At 41.9% G+C, this 24,469-nt stretch overlaps 3 protein-coding genes across 4 annotated transcripts; all 3 read left to right on the top strand.

The window, feature by feature from the left end:
* The first annotated feature begins 608 nt into the window (after window positions 1-608).
* Window positions 609-4,726, top strand: LOC137279459 (uncharacterized). Of its 2 annotated transcripts, none has more exons than XM_067811815.1 (2): window positions 609-690; window positions 2,201-4,726. In XM_067811815.1, exon 2 carries the CDS (start codon window positions 2,201-2,203, stop codon window positions 3,329-3,331), a length of 1,131 nt encoding a protein of 376 aa, XP_067667916.1. In that variant the 5' UTR covers window positions 609-690; the 3' UTR covers window positions 3,332-4,726. The 2 variants fall into 2 exon arrangements, with proteins under 2 accessions (XP_067667916.1, XP_067667917.1); XM_067811816.1 differs by lacking the exon at window positions 609-690 and adding an exon at window positions 1,242-1,335 and having other exon boundaries at window positions 2,201-4,720.
* A 4,898-nt stretch (window positions 4,727-9,624) lies between these two features.
* LOC137273071 (NXPE family member 3-like) lies at window positions 9,625-11,496 on the top strand. The gene is made up of 4 exons (XM_067805527.1): window positions 9,625-10,346; window positions 10,453-10,502; window positions 10,703-10,864; window positions 10,973-11,496. The coding sequence occupies exons 1-4, from the start codon at window positions 9,625-9,627 to the stop codon at window positions 11,494-11,496; spliced, it is 1,458 nt and encodes a 485-aa protein (XP_067661628.1).
* A 2,372-nt stretch (window positions 11,497-13,868) lies between these two features.
* Window positions 13,869-23,843, top strand: LOC137292160 (hepatitis A virus cellular receptor 1 homolog). Its single transcript, XM_067823714.1, has 6 exons — window positions 13,869-14,062; window positions 17,613-17,808; window positions 18,396-18,719; window positions 21,425-21,598; window positions 21,921-22,037; window positions 22,205-23,843. The coding sequence occupies exons 2-6, from the start codon at window positions 17,745-17,747 to the stop codon at window positions 22,342-22,344; spliced, it is 819 nt and encodes a 272-aa protein (XP_067679815.1). The 5' UTR covers window positions 13,869-14,062; window positions 17,613-17,744; the 3' UTR covers window positions 22,345-23,843.
* The last annotated feature ends 626 nt before the right edge of the window (window positions 23,844-24,469 follow it).

Below are 24,469 nucleotides of genomic sequence, written 5' to 3'. Positions count from 1 at the left end.
GCAGAAATACTGTTTGCGTTCTTGAAACATTATGTTTACCGCACCTCAACCCACCAGGCAAATAATCACCTTAGGAGCAAACGTCGTGTGAAAAACTGTGAACTTCACTGCACATCAGTTTCGTGTGTTTAGCGTTTGGTAATATGAACTAGCAGTGGTGATGTATAGAATATTCATGAGGACCCTAAAGTTCGTATATGGTACACTGAACTAGCTATGGTGATTCTTAAAATGTAAGGACATTATTACGTGATTAAAAAAGTCGTTATAACGAGTTTTGAACGCCATTATATATCGAGATTATAAGTCGTTATTTGGAGATTAAGTCGCTATAACGAGATTATTTTGTGGTGGATAAACAAATGTCCCTTCGGGAGCTTTGTAATTCATTTCATGAATATTCCAAATGAAGAAGTGATGCAGGAAACTTCCTACGCCGCACGCCCAATCAGCGAGTCTTTCTTTGCTGTGTGGAGATGTGTTTATAAATAGAAGTTAGGAATCCCCGATAGCGTTGGGCAAGCACACGTTTCGCTTCGACATTTACTCTAACAGCAGTTACCCCCCTTCTGTATATGATAATGCATTACATTTCGAGCTCTTTCTTTGAAGACTATTCAGGTTTCATCGCCATATTCTAGGGACTTCCGATGTAACACAGTTGTTCTGTGGTGTCCGTGATTTTCAAAGGTTGGTATCTCGAATTGTTCTGTAATTACCAGCTAAACCCCAGGAAAATATCAGCTGCATCCAGTTCGAGGTGGATCTCCCTTTCCCACCCGCTCAAACGAAACCTACTGATAGCGAATGAGGACGTTTTGTGTGGATATATGCACTTTCTTCATACTGTTTCGACATTGATTCCAATGTCACTGTCGAGGTTGTCACCACATGACGACAGTGACAGTTTAACGTAATACAACCCGTATTTAAACACAAACCGTGTGGTTTATAATAAGAGCACAGGGATGTAAAACTACCTGCCTGTACATCACGCTTGCCAGTTCAAACGGCGCCAATGTACATCGATATCCTGGCTCGGACAGTTCGGTTACCGAAGGGTTTAGTGGATAAAACTTATGTGGAAGTGTTCTACTTGGAGATATAGACCAACACTTTCGGTATGTATTCGTGAATTCCCACCAAACTATAATGCATATAAAGCATTTGAGAATATAAGCTTTCAGTTTCATACGTTGTGGTTTTACCTAAAAAAACGAAAGTAGAAGTGTGTTCGTCCTGTCGTCCTTGAGCATACACAGCGGATACGTGATACTGTGATTCGTTTCTCCCTGTAGATGCCACATACTTCTCGTGGACGATAGTTACATCTTCGTAGGTGATACCCAGAACGAAACTTTTACACATACGTATAAGATAATGTCATTTACGCATGTGGTATTATAATCTACATGGAAGAAATATTATCAACGCTTGCCTCTGGTTACCATATTTTGCCATATTTACCATATTAAGTGACAACAGCTATTGCTTACATTTGTATGATCTAACATTCTTACAAAATATTAATGCACTATTTGTTTTACTTCAAATTTGACGTAATCGGGGTACATTCTGAACACCAAATAAAGCAATTTTACATGAGTGTCTGAATTCTGTAAAGTTCATTTTTCTTTCAACGGTTGTACTTTAAGCTGATTTCCTTAAGTTGTGAAATTAAGGAAAAAAGTACATACAATCGAGACTCGAAATATGTTTATATATTTATATATACTGCTGTATATGTATATTTGATACTATTGATATATGTTTGGATAAAGTATTTTCCAAAGAAGCACCAGAAGAGTTCGGAATTCCCAGCGGTGTACATTGAAAATAATATATCGCCTGTAAGCGGGGTACATTGAAAATAATAGAATCGCGCTTTGACATTCATGTGTGAGGTATGATAATTGATATTATTGATATATGTATGGATAACGCATTTTAACGTCTCTATAAACTACATCCATCTAGGAGCGGAACTTCACAAGACAATGTAACGATTGTTTGTTTACACTTTTTATGTGTATATATTATCGCGCTTTTTGGGGCTGAGTCCCATCTGGGATTCGAACCCACACCGCTGAAGTGAGTCGCCAAATCACCAGCCACAAACACCGTTATAGCAAATGTAATATGGATTCTCAAGACGGCGTCGCAACCTAGATGAAAGTGACCCTCTCATTTGATGTTTCAGATGGCGACAAACATTGCCCCACCAGCAGCAGATAAACACGTCTCCCAATGTCAGGTGTGCGTACAGCGACAGAAACACGTGTCCGCCGCGTGCAGGTGTCACGACTGCAACATGGACATGTGTGTGGACTGTAAGTTCACGCATTCTGTGACATGTGCATCTCATGACGTCAGAAGCATCCCCCACATCCCCGAGGAAGGGTCGAGCGTTGACATTGAGATGCTGGACGCAGATGGAACGTCGGCAAATGGAACGGCCAGTGTTTCCGGAACGGGGGATGACAACGTGCCATGTGACGGTGACATACCCAGATTCTCCCTTCTTAATGAGTTTTCCACTGCTGTTGATGACTGTGACGAGGTGTCTCCCGACATCAGGTCGGTGTTGGTACTAAAATCAGGTGTCATTTTGGCTGCGGATTGGGCTAACTGCTGTCTGAAGGCTTTTAACCAAGATGGGAACTTTCTAGGAGATCATTACTTCGATAAAATCGGCAGAGACGCTGGTCGAATACACGGAATTTGCTGTCAGGACGATGACACGGTCCTTGTCACGCTTCCGTCTCTGAGAAAGATCGCCACGGTCACTGTCAAGTTACGGGGAGGTGTAGTGAAGTTTTCGGTAGTAATACATAAGACCCGAAGAAGATATTTCGGCATTGCGCATCTGTCTGAGATCAAACAAATCCTGGCTGGGACAACAGACACCGTGGACATTTTAAGCTACAATTGTTGTTATATCACATCACTCGAAAAAAACACTTTTGAAAATCCGTACAACATGACGACCGAGTCCCCCAGCTCAGTCATAGTTTCTGACACGGGGCGTAACTGTTTGTTCCGGATTCATGCAGACCAACGAGTAAAGAGAGTACCTGTAGCTGATCCAACACTTCGGCTTAGAGGAGTCACTGTGGATGGCAATGGAAATATATTTTTCTGCGGTTTGAGGAGCGAAGGAATCGGATGGGTGAACAGCAAGGACGAGAGTATGGGTGACGTGATGCCTGACGGGTCACAACTCCGTGATGGTGTGGGGATCTCCTTCCAGAAGACTAACCGTGGTCGGCGGTTGGCCGTGTCCGTCAGCAGGGGCAACGTGATGGTCTACGATGTCACATATGGCGTTTAGAAACAGAATAAATGCCAGAACTATGCCTTGTGCTCGTTGAAAATAGATGACCTTTTGAAGACCCCGTGGAAGTACTCGCTCATTTTCCCCCTTTATTGAATTTGAACGTCATTAGCTCATGGTGTAATATACAGTCAAGTCTCGTCACCCACTGCACGGTTAATTGAGCTGTCAGATTAGTGAAGATGTCGGAGTAAGTAATTGAGGCTAAACGACGTTATTCAGCGTCGGATAAAGCCGATTGTTGGATAAACGGGGTCGGATTAGCCAGATTTGACTGTAATGATTACTATAATGAGGTCTTATTTCATATTAGATAGTTTCCACATCTTGCCAACAAGGGTAGCCATGCCTGTAAAGTACTAGCCCACATGGCTATTCACTAGCCCGAAATTTAAATGTAGATGCGGGCTTCACCGTTTAGCTGGTAGTAGCACTATTCCAGCAGCATCACGGCGAGGAACACGAGAAATGTGGGGAATCGAACCGGTTCTTTTGCGTTACTCGCGAACGCTTTAACCTTGAGGCTACCCCACCGTCCCAATATGTGATTAATACTGTGAGCCTAAATATGATTTTGCTATAAATCAACTGTTTTATTGATGTATTAAGTATTGAACAATGTCATTAAACAAGGAAGTTGTTCGCTATTCAAAGGTATGTTACGTAATACTGCCACATATTCGTACCTTGTTAATGGAAACTGGCTTTTCATATGCATGGCTGTCCTAAGATTGTGGAGATATAACATGTTTTGAACACAGATGTAGAGATATTCAGTATTCGAAGTAGATTTGCGTTCACCACTATTTCTGCGTGACCATTGTGCTTACAAGACTTTCAGACTGGTACATTTTGAAACGTACTCCGAATATAGACCTACTACGTGTTCTGCGTGAGTTTAGATGCATGAGAGATAAACTTAATGTACAGCAATATCGATATGATAAAAATGTAAATACTGAATTACTGAAGTGAACAAAATGTAATTGGAATGTCCTCCGAGGTGAATATCATGTGACTTTCTTATTGGTTTGTCCATACCATGTTGAAAGCAGAAAGCATTATTACCAGCAATTTTTTTTATTCTCACCCAACACATGAGTACTTTATTTTGTCAATGTGTTCCCAAAATTTAGATTACAAAAAATCTTGCAATCTTTTTGAAACGAAATCTAACAGTTTAAATGAGAATATATACTGACAGATAAAAAACCCCATAAAGTTAAGAAAAAATGAAATCTCATAATTTAAAAAGTAGACAAAAACAGAGGTGGGTTTATTTTGCTTTTCAGTATATGTAAATAATCACTTTGATGTCCATGAACAGGTATGTACACTTTTGTACTTTTGGCCACGAGCCTTGAATACGAATAAACTTCTTATTAATGTTTTCACCGTCTTGACATGCATTCTTCGTACGGTAAACCAGGGGATCTGACGGTTACAGAGTGCGGTTTATTTGGCATCGAAGTACGACAGTGGTCGTTGCTCCTCCTATCAACATCTGCTTTTTCACGTCCAAATATACCCGTGATATCACAGATACCCCGCTACTACTCTGGAAACTACTCTCCGCTTTCCGTGTCTACAAGAAGACCTTTCGTAACTACTCATGTCATTCCGGCAAGCCGGATGGCGTCATGTTGTAGGTCACGGAACGAGACGAGTAGTTACGAATGACAAGAAGATTTGTCGGGATGATACGAGTAGTTACGACTGAAGTGGTGTGTAAGTGGAGCGGCCACCGCTAGATGGCAGCGGGAGTCTACCATGATGACATCCAACAACTGGACGGGTATAGTCGAGTACTGACTTAGTGTAAGTAGATGTAATGTAGGTGTAATCTTAGGGGGAACTGTCCACGCGTTATTTAATCAGCTCACAAGTTGGAGGCACGATTCACCCTAGATTAACCTTGTATTTTGCCATGAACCGTTCGACCCCCTGGCTTTCGGAAGTGGCGTCACAAACCCCATCAACCCAATTCAACTCATACGATGCCTGAATTGAAAGGTTACGGAAAGGGACGAGTAGTTACGAATGTGAGCATCAATGAAGTGGATCAACACATGCTGGTCGTTTGATTCAGAGTTTCCATTATAATGACATGCTGGATGTTGGTTTGCGTCCACATTCCCAAGTCAGACATGGATAGCTGTAAAGATCCGGGCTTGAACATGCCCCCGTTTGTGCTTAACTGACCGGTGTTGAATATGACCGTCACTGGAATGTTTGGTCCAAACGGTTACAGACCGCCGTCATACAGCCGTACAGTCACTGAGTGCGGCCTGTTAAGGGTGAGGTGTAATACATGGGTGCTTATATGTACCCGGCAAGATCTACTGTCATTCCTACTTTCAATGTCTGACTAGCTTGCAATAAGACCATCTTGTTGACATCTTCAGATGTACTGAATCCCCTCTCACTACAAGGCTCAGCTAAATAAAACCTATCTTTTCTGGGCCCGTGAAGGTGTCGGTTAGAACGTTCATCTTGAGTAACTCATGCTTGTACGAGGCGACGAACGGGTGGTCAGACTCGCTGATTTGGAAGACCCATGTCATCGGTTCCCAACAGCGCAGATCGATGCTCATGCTGTTGATCACACGGTAGATTGGTCCAGTCTTATCATTTAGAGACCGTTGCCATATATCTGGAATATTGCAGAGTGCGGCGTAAAAATAAACTATCACTTGCTTACCTTTTCAGATTGCTATTCCAGTCTGTAGAATTCCAAACCGACATCTTGCTGCGCTATGATCACGCATATGGAGTTTACATATAGACTAAGTATAGACTCTACTGATGTAACATATAGACAGGATTAATATATCGTTTATTGAAAATAAGTATATGTACTATACTTAACATGGAATTTATCCCACAATAGACCAACGGGATAGAGGGGTGGGGGATGGGGTGGGGTGGGGCTTTTGAGGTGATCTGCAAACAAGCACCATGTTGTGGAAGATGTCCGATCCTGGGCTAAGTTGAGGATGCTACGAATTAGGACAGTTTTTATGGATATGCAACTTCTCTATAATGTATTGGCGACGTTTCGACATACGTTCTAATGTCTCCATTCTTTATCATAAGTCTGTGTTTACGCTCAGCAGACATTGTCCCGGAGTTTCCGTAAGTCATTTTTTACAACCATACGCTATAAAGAATACCTGCAAATACTGATTGTACTAGCAAATAAAATAAATAAAATAAAAAACATGAGTGGTTTTACATATTTTAATAAATACTAAAATGGTAATCCATTTAGTACATAGGAAAACCTAGAACCGTTACGTTTAGGGAACAAAACAACCCCTGGCGTGGTTTCTTATTAGAATGATAATGACAGATTTATACTAAATCCAAAATCATCAGCACCTCCGTGCATTTCAGAAGGTTGCGTTTGGGTTCTGGAAATAAATTCACTTTCACTTACATTCACAGATACGACACTATTTTGGAAATATATATGTAAAAAGCACTTCGGAATATGCACTATTGGTTACGAGGGATGAGAGTAAAGAAAGGTATAGCCTCTGAATTAAATGATTTCTAGACACATGACTGCCGATTTTAAGTTTAAGTATTTGTTGAACCATACTTTACATACACCCTTAAAAAAAACAAAACAAACCCAAACAAACAAAAATTGAAATTAAAAAATGACACTTACAGTTCTGTACACATATATAAACGTAAACATCATTTGGGGTTTCACATTGTTTCTGGAATGTTTCAGACGATCATGCTTGACCAAACGCAACAAAAAGTGATTTTGAACGGTTTAATCACTGCTGATTGTCAGGATGTGCGTGGATGTCATGTGGCGCGGATATCAGGCACAATGGCTGTTTGTCACGCCCAAAACATAAATACAGCATGTGACTATAAAAGACCCAAATAAATCTCACAATTTCATCCACGATCAAAGTACTGTACACGAAAATGGGACGTCTCAACGCTGCTCAGGCAACTGGACGGTTGCATGCAATAGGTGGCGAATCAAAGAGTGAGGTGGCAAGGATCTTCAACGTTCATTCCAGCACAATATCTCGATTGTGGGATCGATGTTGTCAAACAAACTCGACAAAATACCGTCCAAGATCAGGAAAATCTGAGTCACCACACCTGCCCAAGCTCGGTACATCCGGGTAACCCACCTATGTGACAGCCATCGTCCCGCACGTTGGGCGGGGGGCGATCACATACACCCGGAGATCGGAACTTGTGCTTGTCCTGGCAGTCTGACGGCCAATCAATACAACGACCAGATCCTCCGTCCGGACGTCCTTCACCTTGTTGACCGTCATCGGCAGCACTTCCATAAGACAACGTCACAGCACGTGTCACCGTGGACTACCTTGCCACTAACAACATCAATACCCTCCCTGGTCCTCCAGATGCCCGGATATAAACCAATCGAACACCTTTGAGATCAGATCGATAGACGGGTACGTCGACGTCGAAATCCACCACAGAATCATCAACAGTTGTTCCACATGCTGCAGGAGGAATGGAGGAGGATTCCACAACAAAACATCCAACCACTCATTCGATCTGTACCCAGGAGGTGTCAGGCAGGGGTAGCAGCTGGAGGTGACCATATGAGGTACTGACTCCAACACCACCCGGTTGACAGCAGTAATAGTTGTGATGACTGTTATTCTCATGAAATATGGACAAGATAGCAATGCATTGCTACATAAAATTTAATTCATGTATCTTTGTTTTCTGTTGATCTAAACGTCCTTGAATAACACACAAATTTTCATTGATATTGGGTTTTACGTTTCTTTCTTTCTTTTTTTTTGAAGAGTGTATTTTCATGATCTTAAAAAGATCTTAAAGGCCTTCCGCCTCAGGAACTATCCTTCAGATTTGTGTGCGCTAAAAATTGTGTTTCCTTGATTAAGGGAAATATTTTGGGGATGACTACTTTCAGCGTTCACATTCAAGTTTCACATACAGGTGAGGTAGTAAGGGCGTTACATAATGGCGCAATCACCTCGCAACGCTTCACTAAGACTGTTGTTTGTTGTGTTCACAGTCTGCATCGGACTCCTGGTTTTCTACTGGACAGTTTGTGCGTGGTAAGAGAAAGTCTTCTATAAATGGATGAAATTCTTTATCAAGGGAGTTTTTATGCATCGTGTCTAAAACCTGGGGAGTTTCTGTGAATGAAGCGCCCCAAGTTAGTGAGGCTGCCCCATCCTTACGATGTGTAAAACTAAACTCAGTCACTCAGCCACGTCTAGAATGGAGATGATATACAAAGTGCGGTGAAGATGTATAATTTCATGTCGATGTCAAGAGCGGTAGGTTTGTGAAGTGAATGATTATTAAGGGAGATATTCACAGTATAGTTGAAGACGGACTCTTGGAACATTTCTAGTATGTTTATAAGTTCAAATACTTATGAGGAAACGAAATAGTGAATAATATATATACACACACATATATACATATATATGATATATGTATATGTATGTATATATATACAACATTTTTAATATTTAATATTATTAAAATGGCTAATTTAAAATATGCGAAGAATGATTTCAATGCGTTTTCGTTTTTTAAACGTTGAACTATCGTTTTGAATACAAACTTGAACTAACACAGAGAGTCTGAGACAAAAAGACAAATGTATGTAACTCCTGCATGATAACTAAATCCCTAATCCCAAATGACGTCTAACGTGAACACAGAATTAGTGACCACCTGAGTCTGTTGGGTATTAAAGGTAAGGAGATTAAATTAATGAACACAGACTTCGACAAACGTAAGTCGACACATTTCTGAAACATCACGGCCCATGGAACAGGTACTTGTAAGAAAGAGACACGTTCTGTCAGATCTCGTGTGACACTCTAGCTGTGGAAATGTCCGAACTTATCCGAAACGTGATATTGTGGGCGTGGTCGACATCGTTGGGTTAGCTGAGATATCATATCGCTTGTGTGACCTTGTTACCACCGATGTCACCAGAAATTCCGTTGCTATGCTGACGTCCAAAGTTTTATGGACGTGTTATGACGTGTATGTAGACTTTGCGATGACGAATTTCGAAGGTAGGTCAAATGACGGTATCATTGACAGTTGATAAAATATTACTTACAAATTTAATAATGTCAAGAAAAGTGTCTGGATTGCGGGGGCCGGGTAAGGTACATTACTTGTAACGCATTTATGGAGTTTCAAATGGTTCGTTCCACAGGTCAACATTTCCAACAAATCGGACACGTCACGGAAACCACCCGGATGAACCAGTAGGCTTTCTGTCGGACATGTCCACTGATGACACAGACGTCGTATTTCCCGAGCGACTTCAGAGGCTAAAACACGAAGACCTGTTTACGGAATTCGACGATAATGTTCTGAACGGGCTATACGAGGATGGGGAATACGTGATCGATTACAGATTCGACGGGGATCGAAGTATCAATGAGTTAGCTATAGCGAATGCTTCTTATTCTGGACTTAAACTTGTGAATCCAAAACCATATTATAAAGTTGGGGACGTCATACTCGTATCAGTCGAGTTGCTGAATGGATACAACAAACGACTACTTCGAGGTGGGGACAGAGTCAGGGTTTGGATAAAGGAAGTACGTCAAGGCGCATGCGCAATGGGATATGTCGTTGATCACCGAAACGGAAGTTATAGTGGCTTTGTTCGTGTCTTATGGCCAGGACGGGTGGAGGTTCTCGCGGCTGTCGTCTTGTCCAGGGAGGCTGTGAGGGTGTTGTATAAGATCCACAGAGAAGGACACTTAGTAAGGCAGTTGTTTGCCATATTTCAGAGGAGATTTATGTATGAGATGACTCTATGTGGCCCCTCCCCCTTTTTGGCCGGGTACTCGCGAGTGTGTAACCTGACAAGGCGACATTATGGCCTCCCGTGGTACTGTGGACATCCGGAAGTGCTGACATGCGCAGAGTGGACCCGGATAGGTGGTTCTCAGCCACCATGGCCGATGTTAGAAGAGGAGCGGAAGCTGTTTGAAAGGTATATATATGTGTGATATGCAAATTAAGCAGTCGTATACTTTATCATTATCAATACTGATTCATTTGTATATTGATGGGATTCATGACATAACTTCCAATTGCAGACATAATGTACAGCAAAATGTGCGCTCGTACATCACCACGGAGGTTCATGGTAAGATTTATATTATTGTTATATCAGAAATGCATCTTATTTGCGAAGTCGGTAAATTATTCGTTCACGTAATGTTGTAAATTTACTGGGGCCCTATAGTTAATATACATCCTATCAATTTCCGCTAAGTATCGCCAATTGCAAGAGTCGACGATCATAGTCCTATGTCACAAATCACTCATTTATGTCCTCTTGTCCAGGCAGAGACCCATTCACTGTACAGACACCATGCAACCAAATTCCAGCACTGGTCACGTGGAGACAAACGCCCCCTGTCGGCTACTTCCTCAACTGGAAGTGGCGTTCCACGGCCTGCACCAACACTCTTCCTGACACTGTACGGAGCTGGGACCTGTGTCTACGTAACAGAAGAATATGGCTGCACGGAGACTCCACATTACGCCAGTGGTTCTCCTATCTGAAACAACGTCAGAATGTGACTCTGGTGTCCGATGTATGACGCTACCCAGCTTGGCCGCTCCCATCGACTCTATACAACTCGGCCTACAACTACGCTGTATTCTGGGGGAGCCACGAGCTGCCGTTTACAAACTCCGGTGAATTTACGCCACTGGAGGCCCACAAGGCAACTCATGTCTATATAGACGAGCTGCCAAGAGGCAACAGAGACATCGTCATCATCCACTTCTACCTCCACTTCACCGCCTACCCTCCGACGTTGCTTAGGACACACGTCAGACGAACAGTTCAATCAGTGAAGGCACTTCTGAAACGAGCACCCCAAGCGAAGGTGTTCGTAAAAGGCCCCCACTCGTTCCGCATCACTACGTACGCACGTGGTGTGATCGAGGACTACTGGGGGACTATTCATCAACAGATACTGAAGAAAGAATTTGAGGAAATCCAGGACAAGATTTATTACTTGGATTTCTGGGACATGAGTGTTGCATCTGAGAATAACGACGTTCATCCCAACATGACCCTAGTAGGCCAGATGTGGCAGACGCTGCTTGGGTACATATGTCCGAACTGATATCTTAGACCTTCAAATCTACACCTTTCATCTGGGTGTCATGGCTTCGTTGGTTTGGTTAGGCGGGGAGGTGGCCGACTGGTTAAGGCGTTCTCTAGCAGGTTAAGATCACATTCCGTGTTTAGGTACGTTGTCTGTAGGTATTTTCCGCTGCCCCTGCTATGATATTGTCTGATATCAATGTAAACGGTTTTACCTGTAAAACGCCTGTCTGGCTTCACGTGTCCCAAGACTTCAGTGATGTAAGAAACAATATGTAGAGAGACTATTGAGGGGGAAACAGCTATTGTGACAGCGAAAGTCTATTGCAGCATCTGTTGCCAACAACTATTGCAATACTATCGCAATATTTTTTTATATTTGAATTGTTTCAGTTGAAGTCATTTCATAATGAATGTATGGTTTCGGTCTCTGTTAATTACTGACAGGAAACTAGAAATCCAAATCAAGCTTCGGTGAGAGGTAACAGGGGCAGATGTCAAAGTGAACTAAGTTGGTACTCCATCATTTTTGCGTATTAAACGCAAGTAAGTTACTAAACTATCGATAGTCACACATACTATTGATGCATTGATAGTTTATCGTTTCAGCTACCGATTAATTGCTGTCGGAGATTCAACAACTGCAATCCATCGATAGTCCGATTCATCATTACAGACCTCTACTGTTCTCTATTTTGAACGCTAGTATTAGGTGGCGGTTAGTTGTTTTCACTGTCGTGACGTTGTCCTTTGGCTTAAGTCTATAGCTTATATGGATGTAACTGCTGGGAATATGGATTAAAGACATCCAATAATCGGCGCTTACATTCTAATGTATGGTAGAAATCCCATGACGTCACATTTATCAACTTCCGTATGGGTTCCACGTGTTAAAGGAGTTCTCGTCACTGTACATACGTTGATTAACTTGTTGCCATTCGACAAGTAAGCAACGGAAAATTAAACCGAAATTGTGTGATTTTGGGTAAGATTATTCCTCGCAAATGTGCATTTTTTAAAAATTATATATGCTATCCCAAATTAGCATGCGTACGGAATTGCGTCAATTGGCCCAATATAACTGGCACTGGAGTCTGGGTACGTCTGGGAAACTGTGCGATGCACCGTGAGGATGTGAGCGGTGTCACAATGTAGACCTGAGATTGGCAGAACGGCCGTTTGACGTTTTGCTGAGTGATCTTGAGTGATCGTGAAGTGGAACGTAAATGTTGACGTTATCCTTGCTACTGTCACAACTGAGCACTTGATAGCAAGAATGCACTGTGACCAGTTATACAGTCTTGACACAGCAGCAGCCAGCTATCCAACTATCAAGGTTTTAATGCCTGATGCCTAATAAGGCATTACATATGGCTGACGATGTTTCAGTTTGACATACAGGTTTACATGTAATTCTCATATCGTGACTAAACGTTATGCTGGGAGTGACAAATACCGACAAAGGAAAAAGTGATAAACGAAAATAAACAGAGGAGATTGTGTAATTGCCTAACTTGCTCCTAAATATATAAGCTTCTGAAAGCAGGCGACATCTGAAGAGTCTTGCTTGACAACGGTTGCTTGACAACGATATAAGGATCCATACCGCATCATATGTGATAAAGAAGTTGGTATCTATAAAGAATCTTATTCTCTTATTACTCACCAACTTCTAATAATGCCAATCAAACAAATCAGATGACATCTCGTTGTTTGGACTCAAAAGTCTAACACCTGCGGGAAGAGTTCCATTAGGGGAGGTAAATGTATTAGGAAGTAAGGTAGGGGAGGTAATTGTACATGTTAACATTGTCCATGTTTGAGCGTATTCTTCTCTTGGTTATTGATGACCTCTTTTAACGAAATAAACTGATCTCGTGCATATGTGGAGATAATCAATGACAACGTGGCCTGAGGTGTGTAGTCTGACATGACAATGACAAATCAGTCTGATGACATGTCAAAATTGAAATGTCTAACTGAAATGTAAGCAAACCACAGAAACAGGCTCGCAAAGATTATACCGAAGTGCCATAATCTCCAGTTGCCAAATGAAGATTTCCCTCTCTTCTATATAGGGTTCTTGTAGTGTTCTTGGAATCTGTGAAGACCTGGTTTAGATCTGTTCTCCAGGAAGCCATGCAGGATCACTGATTTAATTGACACGTCTTATCGTATCCCAACTGCGTAGATCGACGTTCATGCTGTTGATCACTAGATTCTCTGGTCCAGTCTAGATTATTTACAAACTGACGAGAAATCATATGATCTTTCATCATCAGATTGTGAATGGTAAACATGACTTGACAAGGCCACATAACCCATGCTATCCCCGTCGTTATGAACCCAAATCATTTTAAAGTACTTCCGGGTTGGAAACGTCCACACTCTGGTTACTATTTACAATATCTTGTGACCTGAGAAATGCGCTTGAGTGACACAGTAGCTGCTGTCATTGAGGGTGTATCCACATGTTATACAGACAGTTAGTTCGTGTTGTCAACACTGACCTGGAAGAGAGGAAGCTTCAGCTGACACATTTGTGTTCCGACTAGAGTTTATTTTAGACTGCACAGGGAACATAGGTGAGTACCCGTCCACCCGGCTAAGATGACACACTTCTAGCAGTGTAATGCGAAACGCAGTACATCTATAGTGACACACAGAAACGTACAATGAGGATATTGGCAGGCTCCAGTAGGGCTATCAGTAGGGCACGGCAGCCTTACACTTTTTGCGAACACCTGGTGTCATCACTGATTTGCAGTGATCCATGCACAAGATTTTCACTACCCGTTTGTCCTGTACACCAAATGTCATCTCTGAGGAAAGCTCTAGCTGATTATTAGTTTATATAATATACAGCAAACATTGAGGCAGTATGTTACTTAGAATGAATAGTATGTGAATGAGGAAGGTGGACATGTATCTGTGAAGAGGTACGCGAACCTGAGCACATGTCTTACATCCAAATAAACCAAAGAGTGAAAGTAAAACTCATCAGCCGCTGAAATGATCTCGCATAGATGAGCGAGTAGTTTTACTCCGATTTTAGAAAATGTCCAGAAATGTCACTGTAGGGGACACCAGATATGGGCTCACATGGACGTTGTACTTCCGTACATGATGAATGAATGAGTGAATGAATGAATGAATGAATGAATGAATAGCTCGATGAATAGACCCCGTGTGTTCACGTTCTGATCACATCCATGTAGTTTACGTACACGTGCGCAGATGGGTGTACACGCTGAACAAACCGGGAGATAAGTGTCAAGTGGCCAGTGCGGTAAAGTGACAAGGACATACTTGTTTGAGAAGATAAATACCCAGCTGATTGTGTAACGTTATTGTACCTTGTAACTGGATACGATAGCACATCACCTCAGCAGCACTCAGCATCGAGACCCCGGGACGCTCGTGGCAGTCATATTTCATATACAAGCAGGGAGTAATGCAGTTCAGTTGGAAGTACAGTGAAACACCGTTGTGTGGAACTTTCATACGTGGAACCAAGGGAGGAAAAGTCACCAAATTCGTTTTAGCCATTATTTCAATGTTGTGCTGGACCTTGTTTAACTCGATGTATTTACGTATATCTTGAACTTCAAAACAAAGAAGTGGAGGATAATACTGTCCTCTGTAGACAGATCACCACTGCAGTGATAGGTGAGGATGGTGACACTGACACGGAAAAACCCCTATATCTGACTTCGTTTGTCCTAGGGGCTTTGGGTTATCCTAGTGGTTAAGGCGTCCGCTCGATTAACCACATGGATACAGTGTGAGAAGCCCATTTCTGGAGTCCCCCGACGTGATTTTTGCCGAAATAGTGCTAAAGGCGGCGTAAAACCATACTCACTGTTTTGTACATGATTCTGGAATATGTCGAAGTTATTCACAGTATACAATAATAATCGAAGTATTCTAATGAATGAGGGCTTTGTACTCTTGGTAAAAACACACACCTTTGCACCTGATCTCAGTATCTGTTACATGTGTACACACGGCTTGTTTACTGTCAATATAAACGACACAGGGATTATCGGACAGCCCCAGCCATCCCAGGCTGTTGTGTCATTGCTACATATACACACAAGTGTACTCTCTAGGAGATCCGGATCTTGAATCTTGCTGTTTTTCGAGTGGATATTGTCTTAGTAAAGTCGGTGCAATGTAATTCCCCTTCTTAATATTCACGGGGAATACATTTGAACGTTTTCTCAAAATTCATTTATTGGAAAGAGAGTCAAATGTTTTCGTGGCCATCGTTAGATTTAGCGGATGACAACAGAAAAACAGACTTATAGTTATCTCCCTTCCATCGATTTCCATAGGTAAAACATCGGTAATTTCCAGGCATCGTGCTTCATTTAATGTCATTCGAGATAAAATAAAAGTAATTACCACGAAGTACCGAATGCGTTGCTGTTGGCAGCGGGGTGTATTGCAATACACCTGGCTTGAACACGGGTACATTGAAAACAATACAACAGCCTTCAGCCAATCAGACAGTGACAATTACGTATGCAAGCCCGAACACATACCGTGCGGTATATATTTTTCATATCATAAAAAAACACGTAATGAAAGTAGAAATCATCAGGCTGCTGATATGACCTCGCATAGATAAAAGCTAGCCTGTTGTATTCCCTGAGACACGGGTGGATGAATGGATGGAAGGACGTGCGAATCTGACAGATGAATAAATGAATAGCTCGATGGATAGACACCGCGTGTCCGCCGTTTTGTTCACGTGTACAGAGGGAAGTATACACTGAAAATAATGGGATATAATTTCGCAGTGCTGTAATCAGGTGCATAATTCGGTAAAGTGACAATAACTCCCTTGTCTGAGTAAATAAATACCAAGCCGTCTGTGTAACGTCATTGTGTCTCGTGAAGGGTTATGTACATATAAAATACTAGAACAGCTTAGGAGGCCCTAAGCCAATCAGACCACGACGTATATGTGTGATATCAGATAAATTTACTGACTACGCCACGGAGACTCCACTGAAGCCGGTAGCCGCCTCCTTCACTCCCCCACCCCTCCCGCATCCCCACCCCACACCCCCGCACTTGTTTAACTATCATTTCAATGTTGTGTTGAACGTTGTTGAACTCAATGCATTTACGAGTACCTTCAAGATAATACTGTTTTCTGTAGGGTGTAGGATAATACTGTTTCTTAAGGATGTAGGATAATACTGTTACCGCTGCAGTTTGCAGTGACAGATAAGGATGGTGCCACTGGCCCGGACAAATCCCTATATCTCACTTCCTTTGTACATTATTGTGGATTATGCCGAATGTATACCCGGTAAACGCATCGTGTCAGATGTTAGTGTATCTAAGTATTTATGGGGGTACCTCACTGTGCACCCTGCCTTTGTTTAAGGGTGTGAATCGGTCACCCGTAGTTAACTAACTGACAGTGGGGGATTAACAACGGATTAAGTACACCCCGTTCTGAAATTTATTGTACCACAGTATATAACATACACACATGATACATGAAACATGATACTCGACCCCTTTAAATTATAAAAAAAGAAACATTATACGAACATACTACATGGCATGCGTGATACTCGCATTTTCGTCACCACGTGTCTTATTCACCAAGAAAGTGAACGATGCATATAATATTCACACATGATACATGAGACATGACACCTTTAAATTATAATACAGACAACATCATACGAAGATGATACATGGCACCTTTACATTAGTGCCAATATGGCCCGCGACCTGTTATGGCTGACTGAATACAAGGTCCAATCTGGGAGTTGGTATAACGAGGTGGCCCAATCTTGGAGTTGGTATAACGAGGTTGCCCAGTCTGGGAGGTATGACACTAACTGGGAGGTTACCACCATGGCACCTTTTCTGGGCACATAGCAGGTGTCATAACATTTAGCTGGTGTTGGGGGAGGGGCACAGTGAAGTTAAACCGTGTTTATGTGAATGACGATTTTGTACTCTTGGAGAAAATACACAAGGACAGCCCCAGTCAGCTCAGAGTGGTGTTTCATTGCTACGTTCACACACAAGTTCCCTCTCCAGTAGACAGAGATGTGTGATATTAGGCATGTGATTTAGAGACTCAACCAAAGAACATTATTTCAGAGATACATGTGAGAGAAGACTGCGAACTGTGACAGTGCCCTGAAACATCGGAACTGCCTAGAGCCGCCACCACCATACCAATGTGTAGAATACCACAATTTCTGAACAGCTGTTAGGGACAACGCTGACTATATGATAATCATGTATCGGATTTTGTTGATTCTACTGGCATTTGTTGGCTTCATGGAACACGTAGGTAGGTGTTGGTGACACACAACAGTATTTTCTTTACATATACTTCTATCTACCTGATATTGGTATTCATATTTTATAAAATAACATTGCCAATTACTGTTTTGCATATGTTCTTTAGGCAGAATTGTCAATCCAGTATCTACATTATAGCATTAATATGGCGTACTTACAAGAACGGTGATGCAATACACAACTCCTGTCAGAAAGCGATCAAATATAACACCTGGGTATACAGCTTTAAATACTTTTTGAAGGTGATGGGTTCGAAACCCGAGCAGGATTCAGTACTATAAAGTACTAGTTCAGCGTCTTTTGGTCTGCAGCTATAAATTCATCGGCATATTAGAAATACCTGTTTCTCGAAAAAAAGAATATGTATGTACCCAAAAATATTAGCAATGGCAAAATAACCTTCAAATAGACTTAAAGAGATGGTTATATATAGAAGATGACACAAACGACATTGAAACATGTATTTACTCTGAATGCAGAGCAGCATAATCTCCATCTTTTGTATTTCACATTCTACTAAATAACCTATATATCCACGGTGTTAGTGATAGATTTATATATGCAATTTTTTATCAGATTCTTTAGTCCTGACAAGTTCCCCTTTGACAACGACAGACGGAGAAGTCTTCACCCTGATCTGCAGCAGTAACACAACTGGTGGACAAGATAGACAGTGGAACAGAGATGGTAATTTAGTCTTCACCACAACACAAGGTTTCTCCAGTCCCATTGTATCCAACCCTTACGACTTCAACAGGTATCTGTCAGGACGTATCAATGTGAGCTGTGATGCCTCACAACACAACGTGACTCTCAGGATCAACTCCACCATAGACAATGGATCCAGGTGGCAGTGTGTGGATGTTGTGATCAGTCCGAGGAGCAACACGTTGACGATATGTGAGGCACAATCTTTTCTGTATTCATTTATGATCAATAACATAATCAGTTGTTGGAGCACCTTCACAATTCACCATCACAACTTCTCGCAAGGACCTGTGCCATAAGTCAGTAAGACAAGCAGCCAGTTTGTGAGAATCCGTCGGACGGGAACGCGCGACATTCGGGTTGGTAGCCAGACAGCTAACCGTCTGACTGACAACTATGTCCACAATGTTACACAAGGGGCAAATTTATCACCCTCCGTGACGTTACAGAAATGAACGGAAAGAGACGATTAGGTCACGGACAATTAGGTTAGGGTAGTCTTGGTGTCTCGTGACCTTAATCTACGGACCATTGCCGAATGACTCCGATTCCATTTGGCACACTCGTCCCACTTTTGTAATCTGCGAGATACCCTGTGGTGTGGACTTGCCGATATGGCGCGAACTGAACACGGTTGTTGACGTCAGGAGTCGTCGAAATCAGGGTGCATGCACGAATGACGCGCGCGCGCGCGCACACACACACATACACACACACACACACACACACACAAATGAAATAAAACTAAAACAATGAAAAGAAAATAAATAAATAAAAAATGCACAAAACTTACCACCTCAGCACCCCCGCAATACAAACATATGAGCGCACTAGAAGAAAAATTAGATAATTACGTTAGATAACAAAATACTAATATTGAAACTGGTGCTTGTAAAAAATCGGGCTTCCGCACAAAAGCAACTACGGGAAACTCTCATCATCGTTGGGCTTATTCAATGCCATAGCTAGTAAAGATGAAACAGTGAGCAGAGCTTTCAAAACGAAACATTAGTCTCTATAACCTGTTCAGACAATTCAGATTTTCACTATTTCCGGGTTTCCAGACAGACAGAGCAGAGCACACTGAACGATAGAGGACGCTGTACGAGTTGTTTGCAAGGATTTCAACGAACGTAGTCTTGCATTATACATGTGCTTAGATGTCTCAAATCAAAGTGATTAATATTTTCTTATGCAGTTAAAATGAATTTGTCTATAAATTCTAGACCGAATATTACACTATGTTGCACAATAGGACCAGTCTAAGTAAACTCCATTCTCTTCCAACAGTGGTTACTTGTCACATCTTCCTACGTAACTTCTGTTCTAATACGCCCCTTTCATGGTGCGAGTATGCAAGACTCGTGATTGGAGGCAATCGGATTTAGAAGTGCAATCAGCGACCTTGTTTCAAAAGTGATCGTTCGAAAGATCTCGGTATTTTCCGGATGCATCGCGAAAACTAGAACCTCTTCTCGAGCGCGATACTCAAATGTTTCTTCTAGACAGAACTCAGTCACGTCGTATTTGTTTCTCCACACAGTCTAAGTAAACTTAGTCTCAGTGTATTTCGTTACGCTCCACCACTGAGTCTAACAAAACCTAGTAGAAGGTCGCGTCAGGTAACCTTTGTGCAACCAATGGCGGTCCAATCAAATGCGAGACAGTTAAATAGATTTAACCAATCAGACAAAGGCTACTATTTATAGATCGGAGGGACTTTCAAAATGTTCAGGTCACCGACACAGATCTCTCCACAAACAAAAATCAGCATATAACACAGTTATTTGACCTGCAGTATATACGCTTTTGGGTTTCTGTTGACATGGTTACCATTAGCTAATATTTCCGCAAGATAGCATCCTTGAATATTGTCAAAAACACTGTTTTCAGCGACTTTTAATTCACCGTTGTCATGGTTGTAACGTGCGCCGTGTGCATCACCCGGAAGTGATCGTACGCTAAATAGCATTCGGAATCGTTCGGGTACGAACCTTTTCGAGCTAAAAAGTTCAAAAGGTGTGTGCGAATGTCCACTTTCGCGATTTGGTAAGCAGTGTTCTGATTGGTCAATCTCAAAGGTTACCTGACGCGACCTCCCAAAAGGTTTTGTTAGACTCAGTAGTGGAGTGTAACGAAAAGTACTGAGGATAAGTTTACTTAGACTGACAATAGGACGAAACCCAGTCAACAGGGAATATTACTGTTACGTAATCAGTATTTTGCCTTGACGCACTTACTGAGCAAGACAACCTTGTTGCTATGCGGGCGTCATAAGGCATTGTTTCGAGAACGTCATTTGGAACAAAATCATATAAAATTACGTAAAAGGGTATTATGACGTATTTATCAAGTTTGTGATGCTGTATTCTAAAGGTAGACTCATTTGTATTGTCAACACGACACTCACACGCATCCAAAACATACCAACCGTCATTTTTAAGGTTTCATTAAAGGAAAGATCAATCTTCAGCAGCCGGTTACAATAGGACATTTACATTATGCAACAGGGCGCAAACGAGCGATTTTTACAATATTTCCACTTAACCATTATCGAACCAGGTATCCTGTGCCTTATGTGCACATGCAAGTTACATACCAACTATGTTTGTTTGTAAATCTATATTCATCCTGTCTACATTTGATTTAACCTCGTGGTGACTACAGTTATCGCTCTCAGACCGTTCCCGCCTGTCACAATACAACAGTTAACTGACTGTCCATGATACAACTCTGTCGTAACTACTGATCATTCACTCACTCAGTCACTCTGTCAGTCAGTCAGCCACACACTCACGCACACACTCAGTCACTTAGTCACTCACTCACACAACAAAATGTGACAAATGGTTTAACCTTTTTGTAGTCCACTTGTAAGCTTGTTCGCTTTGCTTCAGATTCGGCCTCAACAACGACTGTTTCACCAACTACAACATATTCTCCACCAGTTTCTAGAGTTTCTACGACAACAAGCACTATAACAACCTCACCGTCTGCGTCATCAATCCCCCCAGGTGACACTAGCAGGTCCATCAGTACTTTCCCTGTTACAACGCCAAGTCAATGTCCAGGTAGGTCTGTGAAGGATACAATTCAGATCTTCAGGACTAGTAAGACGAACACGTATTTCTAATAAAAATCGTTAAAAATGCGAACGCCTCCTCATCAATATGAAGTCTGAAGCTTAAGCTACAGGTTGTCACTGAAGTAACCATCACTGGACACTCTGAGAAGGTGGCATAACCTCACCAGACGTACATACTGTTTCATGTCTACCATGATACCAGTTAAACATATGCTTTAATTTTAGTATTGTTTTCTCATTGTTTGAAATTGCGTACATATGAGCGCTGACATGATGTGAGGATACTGAGTTTGATTTCTCACTTATAGCATGTGTCACCTCTCCTGGTGGTGTAGCAGCTGGAACTGTTGGCGGTGCTGTGTTGGGCAGCGTCTTCACTGTCCTTATCATGGCTCTGTGGATGCACAAAAAGAACAAGTACAAAGGTATGCTTTAGGTGTTGCACACATGATTTATACCATAAATTAAAATCACGCTGGAGCACAAGGGACGTAAACGAAAATGTGTCGAAAGATGGCCTGTATGTTAAAAATAACAGGGGTAGTTTGCTCCGTACTTGAAGTAACATTTGACGGAGTGTTATTTGTTTAAGATGGCCAAACTCCAAACGAATACGCCTCTACATCAGCGTACGAAGACGTCGATCACCAATACGCCATGGCTCCGAGGCAGTACGTCAACACCGTGCAGGATTCGGAGACACCGGACTACGAGAATACAAAACAGGGGTAAAGGAGACACTTCCTACTACAATACTACACAGTGAACATCCTGGTGGTGCAGAGACACCACACGACGTGAATACAGACAGGAATCACAGGAAACACGGCCTACTACATCACTACACAGTCAACACTGTGGCGGTACAGAGACACCACATTACGTGAATACAGACAGGAGACACAGGAGACACGACCTACTACAACACTACACAGAGAACACCGTGATGGTACAGAAACACCACACTAAGTGAATGCAGACCTGAGACACGACCTACTACAACACTACACAGTGAACACCGAGGTGGTACAGAGGCACCATACTAAGTGAATGCAGACAGGAGACGCGACCTACTACAACACTACACAGTGAACACTGTGGTGGTACAGAGGCACCACACTAAGTGAATGCAGACAGGAGACACGACCTACTACAACACTACACAGTGAACACTGTGGTGGTACAGAGGCACCACACTAAGTGAATGCAGACAGGAGACACGACCTACTACAACACTACACAGTGAACACTGTGGTGGTACAGAGGCACTACACTACGAGAATACAAACAGGAAACACGACCTACTACAACACTACACAGAGAACACCGTCATGGTACAGAGACACCACACTACGTTGCGCATTATAAGCTTGCGCATTATAAACGCAAGGCAACTACTAAACTATCGATGTTCACACACAGTGTTGATGCAACGATAGCAGCTTTTCGCTTCAACTACCGACTAATTTCTATCGGTGAATCAACAGTTGCAATCCATCGATAGTCCCATTCATCGTTATAGCCCTCTACCGGTGATATCTATTTTGGTTATTTGATAATATTGGATGTCGAGTATTTGTTCTCATTGACGGCGACGTTGCCCTTGGCTTTAAGGCGTAACTGACATCATCCTGTGACATCACATATATCAACTTACATATGGTTCCACAATGCACAATCTGATAGGCCTCCATGTTAAAGGAGTTATGGGCACTGTACATACGTTGATTAACTTGTTGTCATTCGACAAGTAAGCAAAGGAAAATGAAGCCCAAATGTGCAAAATGTAACTTGAATCTTCCGAAATATTAAATTTATGAAAATTATTTATACCACACCAAATTATCATGCATATGGAAATTACGTCAACTGACCTAATATAACTGACACGAGTCTGTACGTCTGGGAAACCGTACAATGCGCCGTGAGGATGCGGGCTGTTCCACAATGTAGACCTGAGATTGGCAGAACGGCCCTGTTTGACGTTTTGTTAAGTGATAGTGAAGTGGAACGTAAATCTTGAAGTTATCCTTGCTTGTGTCACCTAATACAGCATTTCAGATGGTTGACATTTTTTCAGTTTGAAATATTCTTGTGGTAGGTCTTGATATCATTAAGGCGAAAATACCGAATTTAACATAAAACGATCGAATTAGCTGAGCAATAATAGACATATCAGTAATGAATTGACAATTCAAACAGTCATTGAAATAAATCTGTACACGTTGGTTTTTAAGCGTATTTATATTTCTTACACTGTACATTCTAATATGTGACAGGGATGCATTTAATTAATGGAAATGATACGTACGTCCAAAATAAAAAGAGAATTCAGTCATATTTTCACCTCTGCCAGTGGAGCCAAAACAGAAAAAGTTCAACACATTTAATATGTAATGCTCATATCCTGACTAAAAGATGTGTTGAAAGTTACAAATATGGGATATAAAGGAAATAAAACTCTAACTGTGGAGATTGTGTAAGCTTCTGAAAGCAGACGATATCTCGTTGTTTGGGCTCACAAGTCTAACCCCTCCGGGAAGAGTTCCACCGCGGGAGGTAACCGTGCAATGCGAGATAACTTTATTAGGAAGGAGGTTAGGGGAGGTAACTGGCTGAGGTTTTCATAAAATCTTTGATTTAGGTACCAGAACAAAGAAGACTGTTAATTAATGAGTGCATACAGACAAGGTAAAATTGTCCATGTCTCAGCATATTCTTCTCTTGGTTATTGATGACCTCTTCTAACGAAATAATCTAATCGGGTGCATGTGTTGAGACAGCACGGTGTGAAGTCTGTAGTCTCTGACGTGACAATGATAAATCAGTCTGATGACATGTCAAAACTGAAGTATCT

The sequence above is a fragment of the Haliotis asinina genome, chromosome 1, assembly GCF_037392515.1.
Source record: "Haliotis asinina isolate JCU_RB_2024 chromosome 1, JCU_Hal_asi_v2, whole genome shotgun sequence".
Taxonomy (NCBI): domain Eukaryota; kingdom Metazoa; phylum Mollusca; class Gastropoda; order Lepetellida; family Haliotidae; genus Haliotis; species Haliotis asinina.
Note: the sequence above shows the minus strand (reverse complement) of the source record. Positions and strands in the feature narration are given on the sequence as shown.